At 37.8% G+C, this 18,744-nt stretch overlaps 5 protein-coding genes across 7 annotated transcripts; 3 read left to right on the top strand and 2 right to left on the bottom strand.

Annotated features, from left to right (window-relative positions):
* The first annotated feature begins 221 nt into the window (after positions 1 to 221).
* Positions 222 to 2,609, top strand: si:ch211-195b11.3 (uncharacterized protein LOC100334344 homolog). The gene is made up of 5 exons (XM_056769037.1): positions 222 to 298; positions 839 to 992; positions 1,805 to 1,827; positions 1,938 to 2,047; positions 2,330 to 2,609. Exons 2-5 carry the CDS (start codon positions 881 to 883, stop codon positions 2,415 to 2,417), a joined length of 333 nt encoding a protein of 110 aa, XP_056625015.1. The 5' UTR covers positions 222 to 298; positions 839 to 880; the 3' UTR covers positions 2,418 to 2,609.
* A 353-nt stretch (positions 2,610 to 2,962) lies between these two features.
* Positions 2,963 to 5,481, bottom strand: sil1 (SIL1 nucleotide exchange factor). The gene is made up of 9 exons (XM_056769027.1): positions 5,232 to 5,481; positions 5,008 to 5,140; positions 4,773 to 4,878; positions 4,558 to 4,663; positions 4,291 to 4,479; positions 4,072 to 4,193; positions 3,888 to 3,984; positions 3,615 to 3,779; positions 2,963 to 3,377 (listed from the first exon to the last, which is right to left on the bottom strand). Exons 1-9 carry the CDS (start codon positions 5,334 to 5,336, stop codon positions 3,009 to 3,011), a joined length of 1,392 nt encoding a protein of 463 aa, XP_056625005.1. The 5' UTR covers positions 5,337 to 5,481; the 3' UTR covers positions 2,963 to 3,008.
* A 697-nt stretch (positions 5,482 to 6,178) lies between these two features.
* Positions 6,179 to 13,030, bottom strand: spdl1 (spindle apparatus coiled-coil protein 1). The gene is made up of 12 exons (XM_056769041.1): positions 11,016 to 13,030; positions 10,560 to 10,724; positions 10,260 to 10,436; positions 9,881 to 10,075; positions 9,184 to 9,333; positions 8,974 to 9,072; positions 8,607 to 8,717; positions 8,372 to 8,512; positions 7,795 to 7,898; positions 7,518 to 7,705; positions 6,933 to 7,221; positions 6,179 to 6,444 (listed from the first exon to the last, which is right to left on the bottom strand). The coding sequence occupies exons 1-12, from the start codon at positions 11,016 to 11,018 to the stop codon at positions 6,294 to 6,296; spliced, it is 1,773 nt and encodes a 590-aa protein (XP_056625019.1). The 5' UTR covers positions 11,019 to 13,030; the 3' UTR covers positions 6,179 to 6,293.
* Positions 13,031 to 13,184: 154 nt separating this feature from the next.
* Positions 13,185 to 15,672, top strand: hnrnpa0b (heterogeneous nuclear ribonucleoprotein A0b). Of its 3 annotated transcripts, none has more exons than XM_056769034.1 (3): positions 13,185 to 14,353; positions 15,086 to 15,159; positions 15,440 to 15,672. In XM_056769034.1, exon 1 carries the CDS (start codon positions 13,281 to 13,283, stop codon positions 14,211 to 14,213), a length of 933 nt encoding a protein of 310 aa, XP_056625012.1. In that variant the 5' UTR covers positions 13,185 to 13,280; the 3' UTR covers positions 14,214 to 14,353; positions 15,086 to 15,159; positions 15,440 to 15,672. The 3 variants fall into 3 exon arrangements, with proteins under 3 accessions (XP_056625012.1, XP_056625013.1, XP_056625011.1); XM_056769035.1 differs by having other exon boundaries at positions 15,039 to 15,159; XM_056769033.1 differs by lacking the exon at positions 15,086 to 15,159.
* A 970-nt stretch (positions 15,673 to 16,642) lies between these two features.
* Positions 16,643 to 18,102, top strand: hnrnpa0l (heterogeneous nuclear ribonucleoprotein A0, like). Its single transcript, XM_056769036.1, has one exon. The coding sequence runs from the start codon at positions 16,712 to 16,714 to the stop codon at positions 17,618 to 17,620; it is 909 nt and encodes a 302-aa protein (XP_056625014.1). The 5' UTR covers positions 16,643 to 16,711; the 3' UTR covers positions 17,621 to 18,102.
* The last annotated feature ends 642 nt before the right edge of the window (positions 18,103 to 18,744 follow it).

Below are 18,744 nucleotides of genomic sequence, written 5' to 3'. Positions count from 1 at the left end.
TAAATGTAGGGAGCTGCTTAATAATATTCTCTCCTAAATTAATACGAAAAATGATAATAAATCGATGGTACGCAATTAGAATAATCAAAACAAGTAAAGCTTCTGAATAATATAGTTAGTATTTCACATAATCACTTGAACATTTACATGACCATGAAAGTAGTTTCTAACGAATTTACATGTCTCGCGATGATTAGTCGGTAACGCGCGTTCATGACCTGTGCGCGCCATGGTTCACTGATGCCACCTAGTGAGGTGATGGGATTCTGCCGGTCAGGTGATGAATTCTCCATTAAAGGTGGTGGCGTTTCTTTTGTTTTCTTGGCTAAGCTTTTACATAAGTTCATCTATCTAAATTATAGTTTTTGTTTTATTTCACTAGTCAAACTTTATTGATTCATGGTGACATAATCTCTTGATGATTTATGACTTGGATTACGTAAGATTTACACTTGAAATAAAACAACAAAGGGAAACAGAAACAACCCTACATTTATAGGAGACGTCATTAAAACAAAACATCCTAATCAAACCAAGCAGATTTCTAAACAGAGATTACATGATATTTTCGTAATGAGCAAGGAAAAATGTTCTGTTGTTTTGATCATTATCTTTCAGTTTCTCTTGTTTTTTTTTTTAACTATGTATTACTTCAATATGAAATATAACCATCAGCAGGGTTTCAAGGGTTAACGATACTCACAATGACTTGGTTGTGACTGTTCCTTGTTAACAGTGGCCTGCATTATATGGAGAAACCACAACACAAATGTTCTAAGTCATTGTTTGTGGGACCATGATGAATGTCACCAGTCAAGTTCTGCTTTTTTTAAGTAGGTAGAGGACATAAAGGGAGGAGGAGTGTAATTCCAAAATCTACATGACTACAGAGCTCAGATCACCTGCTGAGTTTCCCACTTTCAACACGCATACAGCAAACAAGACCATGAAATTGGCTATCCTGATCTGCTTTTCTGTTCTCATTTACTCTGGTAAGTATCATAATTGTCATGATTTATGCTACATAAATAAAACCGTAAATTAATACGATTATATTATTCAAATCCATATTTTTGCTAAAATGAAGTCATTAGATAACATCTTTGGACGTATATAAGTTTTTTATGTTGACTTTTAAAGTGGTTTGCTTAACTGAATTTGCAAACATGGTAAGGTAACAGCCAATGTCTTTGTGTTAAGAGTCAGACTATTTACTAACCCCAGGGGGATCCATTTTGTGATATGATAGAATAGGTCCTTGTCATACAGATGCATGGTTTCTCTCAAAGGACACGGAAAAAAAGATATTGCTTGCTGGATCAGATCTTTGATTTTGTTGTTTAGTTAACAATGTCCATTTAAAAAGGAAAATCTATAAATAAAACCTTATAAAATGTTTGAAACATGAACTGATAAGAAGAGTCTAACCTGTTTTTTTGTGGAATGTCAGAAACTACAAACATCAAACTTTGCAAAAGCACTAGATCTTTTCTTAATTTCTGAAATTTATTTTCTAACGTTTCTCCCCCAATCAATGGTACACAAAAAAGGGATTATTCTCAAATGAATCTTAAAAACTTTATCTTGTTGATAACAATCATGAATTTTATTCAGTTGCATCAGTCTAAAGACATATGGGATGCGTCAAATACACATTTCTTTCCTTATGGTCAAACATGCAAACAGACAACTTGTCTTGCAGCATATTTATCTAAACCCTGTTTACATGTTTAACAAGAAAAACAATACTACCTTTCCTGGTTTATTATTCTCATCATTTATAACAATGGTTTTGTTTTTACAGTGGCAGCGGCAGAGCCCAGACTGGTGAGTTATGGATATTGCTGCTGTCAATATTACTATTGCTTCTTAAAATAAATAATAACGGCAGTAATGTGTTGTGAAGTGTGAGATGAATTTGAGAATCTTTCTAACAGGCCGTCTGTGACCCAGAGAATAATGGAGTGTGTACTCGTGAATACAATCCAGTTTGTGGCGAAGACAACATCACTTACCCTACCGAGTGCATACTGTGCTTGGAGAACAAGTAAGTCAGCTTAACTTTGCTGTTACGAAATTGATGGATAAAATATTTATGCAATGATAAGATGAAGGCAGGGAGTGTGGGAAGATCCAAGGTGGGTCCAGATGTCAGCTTTGAATCATTAACTTATAAACACACCAAGTTTTGCTAAACAGACTGATGATGGTTTTTATTTTTAGTGGAGGAAACTAATATCTATGACCATTATGATTTTTTTAAACACTATTCCTAGCCATGCAAATAGCATTTCTGCTGCTTCTCATGGTTTTGTGTTTTTTTGTTTAGGCGACGTAGCCAGAATATCAGAATAATGCAGGAAGGAGAATGTAAGCCTATTCAACCTGTTGCTCCAACCGGCGTGCCTTTGCAATAAGGATGTAAAAGCAATGTGACCGCTGAGCATGATGTGCTGTCATAGATTAGCCAGTAGCTCTCTTTAAGGTTATACACAAATGGAACTTACTCAGTACCTACATGTAATGCCATGCAATAAATCAATAATCAATCAATCATATCTGTCATTTTGTAATGTAATTATTGATTAAAAACTGTATTTTCAAACATATCACATTTATGTTCAGATTTTTTTTACATTCCATGCTGTTGTGAACTTGCTTTCCAAACACAGAGGAAGAGGAGCATAATTAAATATGTAGCAATAATATTTTCTACAGTAAATATTACAAATCATGGCACCAAGCTGTGCAAAGCTGTTTACTATTATACTTACAATTCATTATATCTAATATAATATATGACATAATAGAATATATAATTATTTTCTGATTACATCTGATTGGTTTCTTTGAAATTACGTGTTAAAGTTCTAGACATCTACATGATGAGTAGGCTACATAGCTTTTGGCCAATTTCATGGTGAAAGAACATTTTAAATTGAGTAACTTGACCAAGTCATCGTTCAAGGGTCTTTGAATAGTTTTTAATGTTCCAAGAAAAAAGAATTCTACACCCGTTGCATTTTAACCACAATAGAATCCACAAGGGCCAGGATCTCCCCAAAGTACCCATCCTGCTCCCCTACGTCCTGCTCTGTGAGGACCAGTTCTTTGTACTGCTTTTGTAATTCAGTAAGTGAAGTAGTCAGTGTGGGGTGCTGCTTAAACTGGCTCTGACACTGAGCCATCATGGCAAGCAGAGCGCGAAGAGCTTTCTCTCTCCAGTCATGCTCAGGAGAAGCTAAAAGTTCAGGCACGAGGAGGCACCACCCCTGCTCTTCCAACACGGGCAAGAGGGAGACTTCAGCATATTGTCGTAAACGTTCCTGGTGAGAGGAATCTGGGATAAGGTCTAAGCCCACCTGTGATATCAGCTCCTACAAGATAAAAGGGACTTTTAACAATGCCGTTAAAACACATGATTCACACTGCAAAATAAAAAAAAAATGAATTAAAGAGTAGTAAAGCTAATAGGAGTTGTGTTTCGTGTTTCATTTTACATTTTAGGCATTTGGCAGACGCTTATATCCAAAGCGACTTACGTTGCTTTATCCTATACATTTTACATAGGTATTTGCAATCCCCTGGGATTTCAAAACAAAAAAAACACTGACCTTCTCGGTGATCATATCATAGAGGATGGTGATGATTCTCACACGTAGGGCCTCCGCCCCTGGTGTTTGAAATAATGTACTAAGCATTTGCACACCACCAAGCTTCAAAAAGTGGATTTGAGCGAACGGGAAGTGACGCATCAAGGAGGCCACAGCAAACAACCCCTGAATCAAATAGTTTAATAATATACATTTAGGCTAAAATATAAGAATGACTTTTCAATACTAGCTGTGAACAGCATAATGTCCATGGTTTTTAATAGTTGTCTTAACCTTTTTCTTAACTGTCATTGGTCGTTGAGTGGCAAGCAATGTCAGCAGCATCTGTAATGCACCGCCTTCCACCGCATGAACTTGCACGGATGGGTTACTGCAAAAATGTAGATGGTGATAAAAAAAAATATGGATGGATTATGACAGCATAAATTGCCATTTTGAATGCATTAACAATAGTCACCTTGAAACAGCAGATCCGAGCACAAATGCAGCACTCTCCTGGAGACGAATGTCTGTACTGTTTAAAGCATGTATAACCAGTTGCATTCCTCCCATGGACACCAAATTTTGGGCATTATCAACCTGCGAGACAATAAAACAGAAATGTTTAAAAACTGTTATCCAAATTCTCAAAGAGAATATTTAAGCATTTCAAAGAATTTGACATTTATGGTATTACCTGGTGCACAAGGTACTCCAAGTCAAGAAGAGCAGTGATCTTTTCTTCAGTTGTGCTATTAGTATTATTGAATTGGTTTAAAAGTCTCCTCATAACTTGGATGTCTGTCTCCATCAGCATGTCCAGTGCTTCCATGTCTTTTTTCAACTCTTCGATAGGGCGAAAATTGGCCCTCACCGCATCTTCCTCCTATAAGCAAACTTTACAATTAAAGATCATACTAAGCCATGAAAATAAGTGGTTAGGAATGTATTTAAATGATCACACTTGTTTAGTTCCTTCAGAATCATCCGTTCCTTCTTTAAACTTTTTCAGAGCTTCTTTTAACTCTTGAGCAGTGAATGAAGGATTATTTGTGTTCATTACTCCTTGCCTGTCACACACAGATAAAAAAAAAAAATGTACAAAATTATTATGTACAGTACAACAATGTATCTGCCACATACACTCATTAATGTATTCCATTTCTTTTACTACCATACCTATTTCCATCTGTCCATCTGTTAAGACCCTCCTCTCCCAGCTTGACCTCGTTTTGTCCAGTCTGAAGGTTCATTCTGACATGAGAGCCTGCTGGAACTGCTTGACCTAAAACATTAAGTATTGAAGAACAAGTCAATAAAATTTGGCAGAGATCTGTTAATCATGACGATAAGCAACAGTAGTCCTTCACCATAATATTTCCTAAAGATATACGGTCTATGGTAATGTAGCCACCTGGTTTGAGAGTTTGCCAGTTGTCTGTGGGTCTAAACACTTCCAGGTCTTCATCATCCGCATTCGGTAACCTTGTCTCTTCACCATCGTTAAGATCATCGGTGCTATCTTTGATGGTCAATGCTGTTGAAGACTGTACAACCAACAACTATAATGTTATTAAAGTTTAACACACACACAAAAGAAATACAAAAGGTGTACAATATCCTAATAACTAATCTTACCTTCATATTTTGGGCACATACGAGTTGAAGACTGACAAGCCAGAGGGCCATGACCAGCCCAAGTGTGTTACTCCTCTTTTTTTGCATTGTACGTATGGTGACCATTATATCGGACAGAGAATCGACAAATAGTGTGGTAAAACCTAATTCAAGTGTTGTTTAAACAAGTCCATTATTTACAAGAGACCATCCGAATATTAAAATCCGTTATGGAACACATACCGTAAATCGGTTAGTGACGAGGTTACTCCTCCTGCTGCCCCATTTATAATAACGTGAACCAATCAAATCACTGCGAGTATGTTTTTAAAGAACGTCATTACATTTGGACGCGGGGATTGGCTGGAGAAAGAAACACCTTTTTAGTGTTGCAAGAAATGCTTAAAATTGCATGCAGCTATACTATTTTGTTCTACACAGCATTGCAAACTCAACATTTGTAAATATCTAACATACTGTACATCAGAAAATAACATTACAGTACTTTATCACAATATTTCATTTGCTTCACTTATGATTTCGTTTTTATTTCACTGGTTTCTTTTTATTACATTTATTTGTCGGTACTTCATTTCACCATTTCTGTACCTCCGCATTGGAACCGTCTTCTGACACAAAATCTTTGATTTTTTTTACAAACATGCTGGCAATAAGGCTCTTTCTGATTTCTAAACATGCAACAAATTAAAACAAACTTTGATTACTCTACACACCTATATCCAAAATAACCCATGACATGAGATTGCAAAGTTTATCTGTTAAATTTTGGCCAGATATTGGTGAAAAACGATTATAGAGCAAAGACAAATAGAAAAATAAGAATGTTTGCATTACTAATCAATCTGCATTAATTCAGTTGTTTTAATAAATGATTTAACTTTGTTTATTATATTACAGAAGTATTGATCAATGTTACTTGTGCTCTAAATCATGTACATGAATAGCAGGACAGTTTACAAATGTAATTATGTTTTATTGAAAACATCAATGAATGAGATAAAAAACAAACTTAAATATATTATTTTTCTAACTAAACAAAAAATTACTTCTACATTCACAGCGCTACTGTTGAGCGCATTCGCTTGCCATGGTTTTTGCTGAACTAACGTGGATGGGCTGTTGGTACTTTTTCCTCTTCTCAGTTCTCCAGTTCTCCTCTTCACTGCTTGTTGTTCGATCTCCATCCTTGCTTATGCAGTCACTAACGGGAGACCTACAGGCAAACCATATAGTTTGTAGGGGTTCAAAATACATACCTTTAGTGCGCACAAGTCATAAACGGTTCAAGTTAATGTTACTTTGTTACTACTACGACAGGAGTAATTTTCTGGAAGTTAGAACTTCAATATCACTGTCAGAAGGGCTAGACAGTTAAAATGCAGTGCATTTCATTTAAATACACATGCATGTAGCTCCTATATAATAATCACTATATTTTAACATCAGGCTACATTTCACATTGTTTTAACCAACAATGTAGCACACTATTTAACTCAGATTTCTTAGTGTAACATTAAACCAAGATCAAATTAAATGTCAAAGAAGTTCATTCGAGCTACAGGATTCCTGAAAGGAAGAGGAAGGGACGGTCGAAGAGCGAGTGTCCTCATCAAACCCAGGAAAAGGAAGATGACAAAGACGGTAAAGTTGACACATTGCACCAAAAAGGAGTAGGGTTGGCATGCAGAGGCTAGCACTGACCTGGGTGTATCAGGAATGCACACTGGGGGATCCTCACAAATTCTGACAGACTTGCTTTCACGAGGGACTACAGGGTTGGGTTCTGAGGTTTGTGCGGGCTGTAACGGGACCACAACTGGCTTCTCAACAGGAGGACTTATGTTTTTTCCCCCTGTATTTTCACTCAAACTCTTGTTTGGCTCAATATCCATGGATACAGTTTCCTCTTTGCTAGGTGTCGATTTTTCCTCTGGATTGTCTACTGGAAACTTCTCCCGGCGACGTTTTTGGACTTGCCCTTTATTGACCACTGAGTACACAGAAATATCACATCTAAATGAACAGTTCATCAAAAAAATACCCTTTTTTACTCACCCTCATGTCTTATGAATATAAAAGTTGACTGAGGCTCCACATTCCACATTCAACATTTTGTCAAACATAACCTATTGTGTTTTGTGCTCGAACATGAGAGTGAGTTAAAATGCCAGTTTTTCCATCCATGACAGAATTATTAGTGATGAACCAATTTAGACAATAAAACATCAACAACACTGATGAACTGTGTTAAAACGAACGCACTTTGGAATGAGACTGAAACATTACCATGAGGTGTGTATTTCATCTGGAGTTCCTCAAGCTTGACTTGAAGCTTCATATTATCACCGTGTCTCTGTTTCAGTCCCTGTTCTGCGACATATAGTTTCCGCTCCAACTCTAGCACTCTTTGACTTTCCGAGAGAGCCTTCATTCTTGCCATGGATAACTCATCCTTCAGTTTGTCTGCACCCTTCCTTTAGAAATACATTTCAAGAGATTCATGTTATTAAACATTACTCATGAAACCTGCCACCAGCACAAGAAATTATGATAGGACACCCACTTTGAATTTGTAAGTTGCATTTTTAACAGGTCTGTGTAGTAAGTCTCATCCACAAGTTCGGTTTCTTTACCCTGGACAGATGGATGCTGATCTTTCACGGCCATCTGTTTGAAAAGAGATAGTTGTAATGTTTTTTTAAACTGTAATTACTTCATATTTGACTTTATACTGTATGGTGTAATATGACAACATTCACAACACTGTCAAATTGTACATCTTTAGTAATCTTTATAATTATGTTATTATTGCTTTTAAACTCTTACACAGCTATATTTCACAGGAAAAACTAAATTTGTTTTATGTTTTACTCACTCACACTCAAGGCATCCTTACTGAATATGACTTTCATCTTCAAGAATAATGCATTTATGATGCCTTTTGGGTGAGTTAAACATGGGGAATTTTAGTTTCTTGCCTCAAATATCCCTTTCATTATTTTGATAAACACTATTTTACAAAATGTTATTCTGGTTCTGGCTGATACAAAGAAACGTGTATTTTCTGTAAAGCTTCTTTGATTCGATATGCATTGTGAAACGTGCTATACAAATGAATGTGAATTGAATTGTACACGTACCTTTTCTTTTTCCAGTTCTCGTACTTTTAACATTAGGGTCTCTATCTCATTGTTCTTTTCAGAGAGCATGAACTGCAATCGTTCAAGTTGGGCAGGGTCTGCCCGGTTGCCCTGGAGCTGCATAAGGGTCGCTATCTGCATCTGAAACCGCAAACACAAGGAAAACAGACATGATTTACCTAAACAATGCAACAACAAAAAAAGAAAGAATTGTCAACACCATAAATTCAATTACCTTCATGCGGTGCATATGTTGTTTGGTAAGGGCGTGCTGTTTTTGAATAGATTCGTGTTGTCTTTTCATACTGTTCAGCTGCCTCTCCATCTCCGCTCTCTTGTCTTCTACCTGTGCAAATCGTAACTTTTTTAACCCTAAAGAAATCATAGTACTACTTTACAAACCTTTGGTAGCTTTTCTTTTGCATAAAGTAACTGATCTGCATATTTATAGCTTTTTATCAACCCTGTAATAAACAGTACTGTCTTATGGTGTTCTGCATTGTTTTCAAAAAGGGTCAAGTATTTTTATTTTACTAAAAACATGTAAAGAATAAACAATACATTGCTTTATGTGGAAACACTTGTTCCCAAATCTACTTTACCTCAGAAAACAAGGAATTGCCTTTGCTGTTTGGATCTTGTGCTTGCTGCAACACCTGTTCCAGTTGAATTTGAAGATCCTGGTTGGCTTCACGAGCTTTCTATGGGTTGAACAAAACATTGTGTTTTCGTTATACAATTTTCTTGTATAGCTTCCAAGATCAGACATGATCAACATTTATATTTTATGCATGTTTAGCTTATCAACATGCCTCCAAAGCATTATAGCATGACACCGCCTCTTTCTCTCTCTCTTCCTTCTCCTCTGTGAGTCTCTCCAGTTGCCTCTGAAGGGTAGTGTTGGCCAAATTCAGCTGCTCTTCTTTGTATCTCGCCTCCTGAAGGTCCTGTTCCAAAGTTGCCTGCAAACCAAGGTCTCACATCAGCACCTTAAAGGGATATTTCAGTCTGGAAAGAAGATTTTCCCTTGCTTTACTGACCCTCTAGCTTGCGTTATCCCTCTGCTGCACGTGAATCAGTAAATTCTGGTGATGAACGCAGCATTTCTCGTTTTAATCCAATAGGATACCGTCTCCACTTTGAGGGAGCTTTTGTCACCATCATTTGACAGAAAAACAAGACTCTGGTTCACGCGCAACAGAGGAATAATGGAAGCTAGACATTATCTTTAATAGCGTTGTCAATATGCATATTTCTCTAAAATAAACGCAATTCGCTTAAGAAGACCTTTGTGACCGCTTGGAAGTAAAAAGATATATGGTATTAATTTATGACTGCATTATTCTTCAAAAATGAATTCATATTCAGTTAGGTTTCCTAGAGGGTGAGTAAGAAATGGGGAAATTTTGTTTCTTGGCTGAAATATCCATTTAAAAATGCTCACAAAAACTCATGTCAGGCAATGCTTCTTTCTGCTAAACACATTTGTTATGATCTCACAGACTTTACCATAGCTGAGTCCATGTCCATCTTTTGCACTTGTAGCTCAAGAATCTCAGAAGACATAGTTTCATGTGCACGCTCTGTAAGAACGCGCAGCTCCTCGGTTTTGCTGTGAAGTGCTTCAGATTGCTGGTCCAGCTTGTGTTTTATCTGCTTCTCAGCAAGCCGAGCCTCTCCTAAATCTGTCTTCATCTTCTCCACCTAGAAATGCATCAGCACGAAAGGTCAAACAGAATGACCTTCCTTTTGAGGATAATTAGGTAATTTTATAAATGAACACTTATTGTTGTTAACTAAGGAAGATCCTATAAGATAAAGAATGTGACCAAATGTTGTGGCATAAGAAACATACCACTGCTGAAAGAAACAAAGATATGAACTTAACCTTGTTTTTTAAATCGCTGAGTTCCAGAGCGTGGTTCCTCTCCATCAAAGTTTGCTTCTGCTCCAGTTGATGTTTCTGGTGGTTTTTAACAAGATCAAATTCTGAACGCAGACTCTCCAACATGCGGGCCTTCAGCTCAACTTCCCTTTGCAATGAGTATTTCTCTTGCTCCACCGTCTGCAATTGCAAAACACGACCCTGTCTAAATGATATTCTTTCATATTTAAAGAGACAACATTCATTGATCAACAACTTTGAGATACACCAGGTTGTGGAGCTCTAGCCATTGTCTGCCAATACCTCAATGATATTAGACATTTCAATTCGCTGATCCTCCAGTTTGTTGTGAAGATCCATTTTGTCATCCAGTAGTTGAAGTCCATACTGACCAGCCCGCTGAAGGGCCTCTTCTCCCGCCTGTACTTTCCGTCGCAACACATTAATCTCATCTTCTAGATCTGACATCTTTCATAAGGAAAAAACAAAGGTGTTTATTGTTTACAAATAGTGTATTTAATTTTGAAAAGCTACTGCAGCATGGAGCTAAAATCGATGGAGTGTTCTCAGGCAACACACAAACAGCTTTAAAGTAACGTTACTTGAATCGCTTTCTATTAATGCATCTATAAGAATCAATGTAAATTATGCAATGTTGTTATTCGTTTAACGTTAGACCACAAACGTTATTTTATTAAGCTCCGCTACGTTAGCCATTCAAACGTCGATTAAAAGCATTGCGTAAACATGGTACATTACCATAAGCGTCGGTTATCGCCTCTAAATTAAAATTTTACAAAATGTATATCCAGATATGTTGACCTTTATATCAAATAATCGAAAACTTGGTTAATCATATATTTATTATTCAAAGGCTGAACTGCTCTTAACTGCCTTTCCGATGCAACTTTCAAATGCCTAGTTTGAATTCTGCAGCAATCGTCAACCACATATCGCGAGAAAACACGAGGTTCTGGTAATCGCTCATGATAATGCCTATAGCGCCGCTTAGTGAAATGATCGCAGTAAAATGGTTCGACGTTTTAAAAGACTTCCACGGAAGATCATGTTTGACATCAAATATAACTAATCTAATCAATGTTTGAACATTTTATAACATTTCGGTGAGAAAATATGATCAAATTGTGTATTTACAATCAGGCATTTATTTTGCCTTTCCTACATTATGCATGCAAGTCTATTGTGATAAATAGTAGTATTATGTGAAAAAGTTGTGGTTCAAAAATCTGGAATTAAGACCATAATCATAAAGATGTTTATGACTTTCGAAGGAATTATGAAAAACGAAATCTTTGTTAACAAAGATTAAAACTTTTATATATATTGCTACATTATGCAGTGTGTTGTATCTATGCAGATAAAAATTTGGGTAAAACCATTAAAACCTTCAATTTCCTACACAGATATTTCTCTTGAACAAACAATCATAAAACATTATATAAAGATGAGGTATTAGGGTATTATCAACCATTTCAGATTTTTAGGCCTACAGTTCCTATTTCCAGAGCAAAACCATGGTTATAAGAAATTACTTAATTAACCAACAAGTCACAAACTTGTTTTCTTCATTAGATCTGAAATAAATTTACCGGAGCATCAACACATACATTAGTTTGTTTTTATGTTTTATGTCCTAATCCTAAACTCCAAATTTTCAGACTGCTGTACATATGCAGGCAATATACAGTAGGCTACTGTCTATGGTTTAAATGAACATATATGCTTTTTTCTCTTAAAGATTGAAATATTGGCAATTTAGGTCATTGAGCTGGGTCAATGTCAAGAAATTATCCTAAACTGTCTTACTCTACTCAAAATTTAATTATTTTACAGTAAACAAAGACTAACTCTTACCATATGAGACCGTGCCCATAGGATCTTTCAATTCACCACATGCACCCACAGCAACTTGAAACCTCGCAACAGTTCTCTCTCGCACTTCGATGATGGATGTGTTTAGCATATTAAAAGACAATCTCATTCAGAGCCATCATCCACACCCATATGCATTAACTGTCATCAAATATCTGCGAAGTGCTGGCTCCAGACACTTCATCTGTTATGCAGATCTCAACTATCAGTTCCTATTGCTCACCTTTTAAAGCTGATTGATAAATCACCCCGTCATCTCAATGGAACTTTTCAATGAAACCCATTACCAAAATAGACTTTCAGCAGAGTTAGAAATGAAATTATGTTCCTGTTTGTGGATACATATAATGAGATAAACAAAAGTCTAAACATGGGAGGCTGTGTACGTGTTTTAAGTAAAGATAAGATCATGACATACTTTCAAAATGTAAAAAAAACACTTTTATTTAAAATATTAAAGTGGGAATATATTTAAAAGAGTTTTAGGATAGGGCCTCTATCCCTTGAGTCAATAAGAACAAAATATAGTTGAACTATTTTACCCAATCATGACCTATAACAAAAATGGGTTAAATAATTTACAATTTTGGAGTGTCTTTTTCCTGATCACTTCATATTGCCCTGATAAGGTCTTTGCAGTTAGAGACATTCACCTTTACGGGATGCTAGAGTGTTAGATTGAACTACTTTCTTTATACATAGTATAAAGAAAAATAAATCATAAACAGGGATGAATTTATGTCAACTGCAAAGTCAGATGGTGTTCCCCCCACCAGAATCAGCTGTAGCTTAAAGAGAAAAATATATATTCGTGCGTAAATTTACTGTGGCAGCCTAATTAAAAGTATTTGTTAAAATGTTATGCCATAGACTTATTTCCATTTTCAACACATCCGCTCCCAATTTTATTGTCATAGTTTTAATAAAGAAAGCATATTAAAACAAAAAATAATTTGAAATATACTCGACATTTTTTTTAAAGCATATGCGTAAATAAGGCGGAGTTTCACAAAACCGCTTTTTCCGGCGTAGGGCGTGTCTCACAGCTTGAATGAATAATGCGTCATGACGAAAGCCGTTTAAAAAAGGCCTTTTCTCAGTCGACACAAACAGGCGCGCTAGCGTAGCAAGATGTCAGGACAAGAGCAGCAGCTTTGCAAACTTTTTGTTGGTGGTTTGAACGTTCATACCACCAACGATGGACTCCGCGCTCATTTCGAACAGTACGGAACATTAACGGATTGCGTGGTGGTCCAAAACGACCAACTTCAGCGGTCTCGTTGTTTCGGGTTTGTTACGTACTCCACTGCAGAGGAGGCTGATGCTGCAATGGCCGCTAGGCCACATGTGGTAGACGACAAAACCGTGGAAGTGAAGAGAGCCGTGGCCCGAGAAGACGCGGGGAGACCCGAAATTCTCGCCAAAGTTAAGAAGATATTTGTTGGGGGCCTGAAAGAGGATATTGAGGGGAGCGATCTCGTCGAGTATTTCTCGCAATATGGGCCAATAGAGAAATCCGAAGTCATCACTGACAAAGACACCGGCAAGAAGCGGGGATTTGGCTTCGTCCACTTTGAAGATAACGACTCGGCCGACAAAGCCGTCGTGCTCAAGTTTCACATGATCAACGGCCATAAGGTGGAGGTGAAAAAAGCGCTAACGAAACAAGAGATTCAAGCGTCTGGTGGAGCCCGTGGCGGCAGGGGCAGAGGAGGAGGAGGAAGAGGCATGGGACGAAATCAAAATGGCTTCGGTGGTGGAAGAGGAGGTTACGGAGGCGGATACGGCGGGGGATACGGTGGCAGTGATGGCGGCTACGGCGGAAGCTATGGAAGCGGAGGCTACGGTGGTGGCTACGGAGGCGGATATGGTGGTGGCTACAATGATCAGATGGGAGGCTATGGTGGAAATGGTTATAGTGACTTTGGCAGCGGATACGGTCAGCAGTCGTCTGGTTACGGGCCCATGAAGGGTGGTAGCACGTATGGTGGCAGAGGCGGAGCAGCCCCATACTCTCGTGGCGGCGGGTCCGGTTACGGCAGAGGCGGCTACGGTGGCTATTAATGGTCACGTGGGTTGGAAGAAAGACTGAAAAACCTGTTCCCTACATTGATCACGTTGTGCAGAATGGCCCATTCACCCGACCATGCACGCGATGGCGGACACTGTGAAAAGCATACCTTAAAGACCTCAATTCTTAACAGGTAGGAAGAAGATTTCTTCCCAGAAAACCTGACTTGCTCGACCAGCTTTAGTTGTAGGACGTGTTCTGTTCATTTATGTTCCACTTTAAAGGCGCGAAACAAGTTGGCCTTCACGGTTTTATTTTTTTAATTTCGTGCAAATTTTCTTAATATGTTAGCAACCCATTCGTTTTTAGACTAGAACTGGAGATCAATTGTCAATATGTATTTTCTTCTGCATTCTATTAAAAATCGTTGCTTACCAGTGACTTGGGGGGGAATTGACGCATGCGGTTTGTTTCATCCATCCTTTTCCAAAATAGTGTATCATGTTTGGAGGTTTCGTTCAGTCGTGTGGTTTATTTTGTAAAGTAACGCAAACACACTATAAGACACTTAAAGAGTTAAGTTTAACGCTGTATTGAGCATCTTTATATCCAACATATTCTTGTGTATTGTATAACATGAGCACATCAATATTGTTAAGCATTGGTATGCAGTTGTATGTTATTTTTTTTAAATAAAAGATTCACAGCTTAATTATCCTACCTTTCAAAGGCGTTCTGGCTGAAGACAATAATTATTTGGTCTGTGGACACTCATTAGTAAGCATATAAATGTTTGGTAAATTATCTCCTGTTCGGGTCTAGTTCTATAGTCTAGAGCTATAGAAATGTTTTTATTTACTCTTGATTCCTATATTTAGGAGTTATCCCAGTACTTCGAAATAGCTGTAGCAGTTTGTTTGTACAGGGAACCTGTTCAGTACCTGGGTTCGATTGTGATAGGACTGAAATAACTCATTAGGATATCATCCTGCGATCTAGGTATGTAATCAGCTTGTCTTCACTATGTGTTGGTCAAGTACTACATATTTTATTTAATAGATTTATATTTATTCATTAAAATATATTTTTATTGCCCTGTCTATAAGTGAATTGGATCCACTGTACTTGCCTCAACTGATGCGTTATAGGTCTGTGGAACGCCGCGGTTTAGGGCATTTGTCGTGATTTGCCCATTACGGTTTATAGTATTTCATTAAGTTTTTAATGTGTTTGGTGACATAACTTAATATTTTTTTCTTTTTCCTGTTCTCCTACCCAGGTGGCCTTGGACGCCTGACTCTACCCATACCTACTGTGGCCATGGAGTTTGGTTCTATGCAAGACCCAACAACTAGCTTTTGTTTTAGTCTTTTTTGGGGGCATGGAGTGATTACAATGGGATTCGTAATAAACCCATACACAGACTTTTGTTTTAAATTGCTATTTAATATCTGTAGATATGATGTTTTAAATAAAACTAAAAAATTTGCTTGAGACTTTTTAAATATTGAATACGACTGTGGACTTTGACTTGTGCATTATGTTTTAAACATTGTATTAGGGGATAGTCTCCCCAAATGAGGATTTTAATCTAATCATCATCCTTGGATCCAAGAATGAATCACACACAGATTATGAATTGCATGAGTGTGAATAATTACTAAAATAACTTATTTTGGGGTGAAGTATACTTTTAATGAACACTTGTTGTTTATTGAATGGTTGGTGAAGGTAAAAATGTTTAGAAATGGGTAACTTTGTATTCATACATACACTGTGTAAAGTGGAATTATTGTTTATTTGTCAACTCTAAAATATGAGGTAATGTAATGGAGAAAGGCAGGATTAATATTTAATAAATAATGTTGCAACTTGCAAGTAAAGTCTTAACCCGATACTTCACCCAAAATAAAATTCTGTCTTCGACTCATCTTCGAGTTGCAAATCTGTATAAATTGCTTTGTTCTGATGAACACAGAGGAAGATATTTGGAAGAATGCTTATAACCAGGCAGATTTTGCACCCCATTGACTAGCATAGTAGGATGAAATACAATAGCAGTCAAAAGTGCCCCAGAACTGTTTGCTGTCCTAAATTCTTCAAAATGTCCTCTTTTGTGTTCAACAAAAAAAAGACAACATCAGTTAATGTGGGGAGCAAATAAGTTCTTCATATTTTAATTTTACCAAACATTTTGATGCTTCTAAATCCAGACGTAATTTCCAGGTTTGAAATGGAATATAGCCTAAATCCGAGGTGTCTAAAGGTAAACCATGTACTAAATTACACACTTTTAAAATATACGTTTCAAAAATCTATGTTACAGCTTTTTCAGCTGCATTCACAAACTTGTTTTGAGCCATATGATTGAAATTTAATGTCTAAATGCAAAGCGTGAGTTGATAGGACGAAATAGAATAAAGCGCGCAACCAATCAGAGTCGACAGCGTATCCGTTGACGCACACAAAAAGAAACGCCCCCGGCATTTCAAAGCATTGATTTTTTTCTTTCGCTGTGTGTGTTCATAGTCAGTACGTCTGTAGTAAGATAATGACTAACCAGCTTTGCAAACTGTTTGTTGGCGGCCTGAATGTCCAAACAACCGACGAAGGTTTGCGGCAACATTTTGAACAGTATGGGCGATTGACCGACTGCGTGGTGGTAATGAACCAGCCGCTGCAGCGATCTCGTTGCTTCGGCTTTGTAACGTACTCGAGTGCAGAGGAAGCTGACGCCGCCATGGCCGCCAGGCCACATGTCGTGGATGGAAACAACGTGGATCTGAAGCGAGCGGTGGCACGGGAAGACGCCGGAAAGCCAGAGGCGTTGGCCAAGGTCAAGAAAATATTTATAGGTGGGTTGAAAGACGATCTCGAGGAAGAACACATCCACGAGTATTTCTCCCAGTTCGGCGCCATCGAGAAGACTCAGGTCATTACTGACAAAGACACCGGGAAAAAGCGAGGGTTCGGCTTCGTTTATTTCGAGGACAATGACTCTGCCGATAAGGCCGTCGTAATGAAGTTCCACACGATCAACGAACACAAAGTCGAGGTTAAGAAGGCGCTCACCAAACAGGAGATGCAAGCCTCCGGTGGTCGCGGCGGGAGGGGAGGAATGGGCGGCCGGGGAATGGGCCGACCTCAAGGCGGTTACGGTGGCGGAAGAGGCGGTTACTATGGCGACTTCGGCTATCAGAACGGTGGATACGGTAACAGCGGTGGCTACGAAAGTCAAAGCAGCTACGGAGGAAGTTATGGCGATCAGATGGGTGGCGGATACGGCAACGGTAATGGGTACAGTGACTTCGGCGAGGATTACGGGCAACAGGCCTCAGATTACGGTGCTGTGAAAAGTGGCTATTATTCCGGCAGGAGCGCTGGGCCATACCCACGTGGAGGAGGAGGAGGAGCAGGTGGTGGTGGTGGATATGGAAGAGGTGGCTATGGTGGATATTAAAACACCAATGTGACTCTTAAGTTGTATGGTGTGGGTTTTTTTAAGTGCAAAACTATTGGACAAACAACTGGACTTTCAAAATGAACTGTTTGGTCGGGGTGTTGGGTTTATATTTAGATTACCGAGAGACTTTATTTACGCCGACCTCCTTGTGTTGCTGTTCGATGCCAGCCAAGACGTGATCGGTTTTGCTTTTGTTTGTTCAAAATTTAAATGGTCCCGCTTACCCCGATCTGGCCAGTACAGCATCATGGAGGCTTCTTTATGGGCTATAGGTTTATTGTCTGGCCTTCTTTTGATAAGACAACTCAGGGGTGTTAATGAAACTTTAGCAGCTCAGATTTCCCCCATGACCTTTCAACTGTTAAATTGCTTTATTTTAAACGTAATTTAATGTTTTAACGTTATTACACGTTCAATCTGTTTTAGTCATTTCATTTGTTAAATCAAGCCTTTTAAACCATTAAAATGATTTTTCATAACTCCTTCCTCTGTTGAATTTTTTACTCTTGTTGATTCTAGCTGACTGCTAGAATGTGAATTTGTAGGATGCATCAAACGTAAACATTTGCTGAAAAACTACTTTATTCTAGTCCTTCTATTCTCTTGGCACTTTAGCAAGTTTGCTAAAAAATACATGGTGTATTAAAGCTTTCTTAAACTCCTATTGGTCTTTCTAGTTTTATCTAAACACATTTTGTAATGGAAAGAATTGAAAGCAGTATTGATTGACTTCTTAACCTGGCCAATACACTGCTTTGTTGCTAGTGTAATGTTCAGGCTTGGTTCTTGAATAATTGGACTACAACTATATTCTAGGCTTTAAAACAATTCAACGAATGCTATCATAAGTGCTAATTCATCCAAAAATGAATGTTTATTAATCGCGCTCTTACAATTTCATGCCTGTATAACTGCCAGAGAACACAATATATTTGAAGAATTTTTGTTCAAAGAACAGTGATTGCACCTGATTTAGGTGCCCATACAGAAGTAAATGAGTGCGGCCGTTGTTTAAGATTTTTCAAAATATTTGTTCTACAGAACAAGTAAAACAGACATGCGACAAAGATGAAATGTCTTTTTTTCTTTTTTGTATGAACTAGTACTTTCAGAAACCTGCA

The sequence above is a fragment of the Triplophysa dalaica genome, chromosome 16 (assembly GCF_015846415.1).
Source record: "Triplophysa dalaica isolate WHDGS20190420 chromosome 16, ASM1584641v1, whole genome shotgun sequence".
Taxonomy (NCBI): Eukaryota; Metazoa; Chordata; class Actinopteri; order Cypriniformes; family Nemacheilidae; genus Triplophysa; species Triplophysa dalaica.
This window is presented reverse-complemented; position numbering and strand designations above follow the sequence as displayed.

Bases quoted from the DNA above. Each gene is read 5' to 3' on its own strand.
- si:ch211-195b11.3 (XM_056769037.1), top strand. From the start codon at position 881: ATGACTACAGAGCTCAGATCACCTGCTGAGTTTCCCACTTTCAACACG. The intron at 993-1,804 runs GTAAGTATCATA...TTGTTTTTACAG, and splicing joins TTCTGTTCTCATTTACTCTG to TGGCAGCGGCAGAGCCCAGA. The intron at 1,828-1,937 runs GTGAGTTATGGA...TCTTTCTAACAG, and splicing joins CAGCGGCAGAGCCCAGACTG to GCCGTCTGTGACCCAGAGAA.
- sil1 (XM_056769027.1), bottom strand. From the start codon at position 5,336: ATGGTCACCATACGTACAATGCAAAAAAAGAGGAGTAACACACTTGGG. The intron at 5,141-5,231 runs GTAAGATTAGTT...TTGGTTGTACAG, and splicing joins TATGTGCCCAAAATATGAAG to TCTTCAACAGCATTGACCAT. The intron at 4,480-4,557 runs GTGTGATCATTT...GTTTGCTTATAG, and splicing joins ATTCTGAAGGAACTAAACAA to GAGGAAGATGCGGTGAGGGC.
- spdl1 (XM_056769041.1), bottom strand. The intron at 10,437-10,559 runs GTATTGGCAGAC...TTGCAATTGCAG, and splicing joins AAATGTCTAATATCATTGAG to ACGGTGGAGCAAGAGAAATA. The intron at 8,718-8,973 runs GTAAAGTAGATT...CGATTTGCACAG, and splicing joins GCAATTCCTTGTTTTCTGAG to GTAGAAGACAAGAGAGCGGA.
- hnrnpa0b (XM_056769033.1), top strand. From the start codon at position 13,281: ATGTCAGGACAAGAGCAGCAGCTTTGCAAACTTTTTGTTGGTGGTTTG.
- hnrnpa0l (XM_056769036.1), top strand. From the start codon at position 16,712: ATGACTAACCAGCTTTGCAAACTGTTTGTTGGCGGCCTGAATGTCCAA.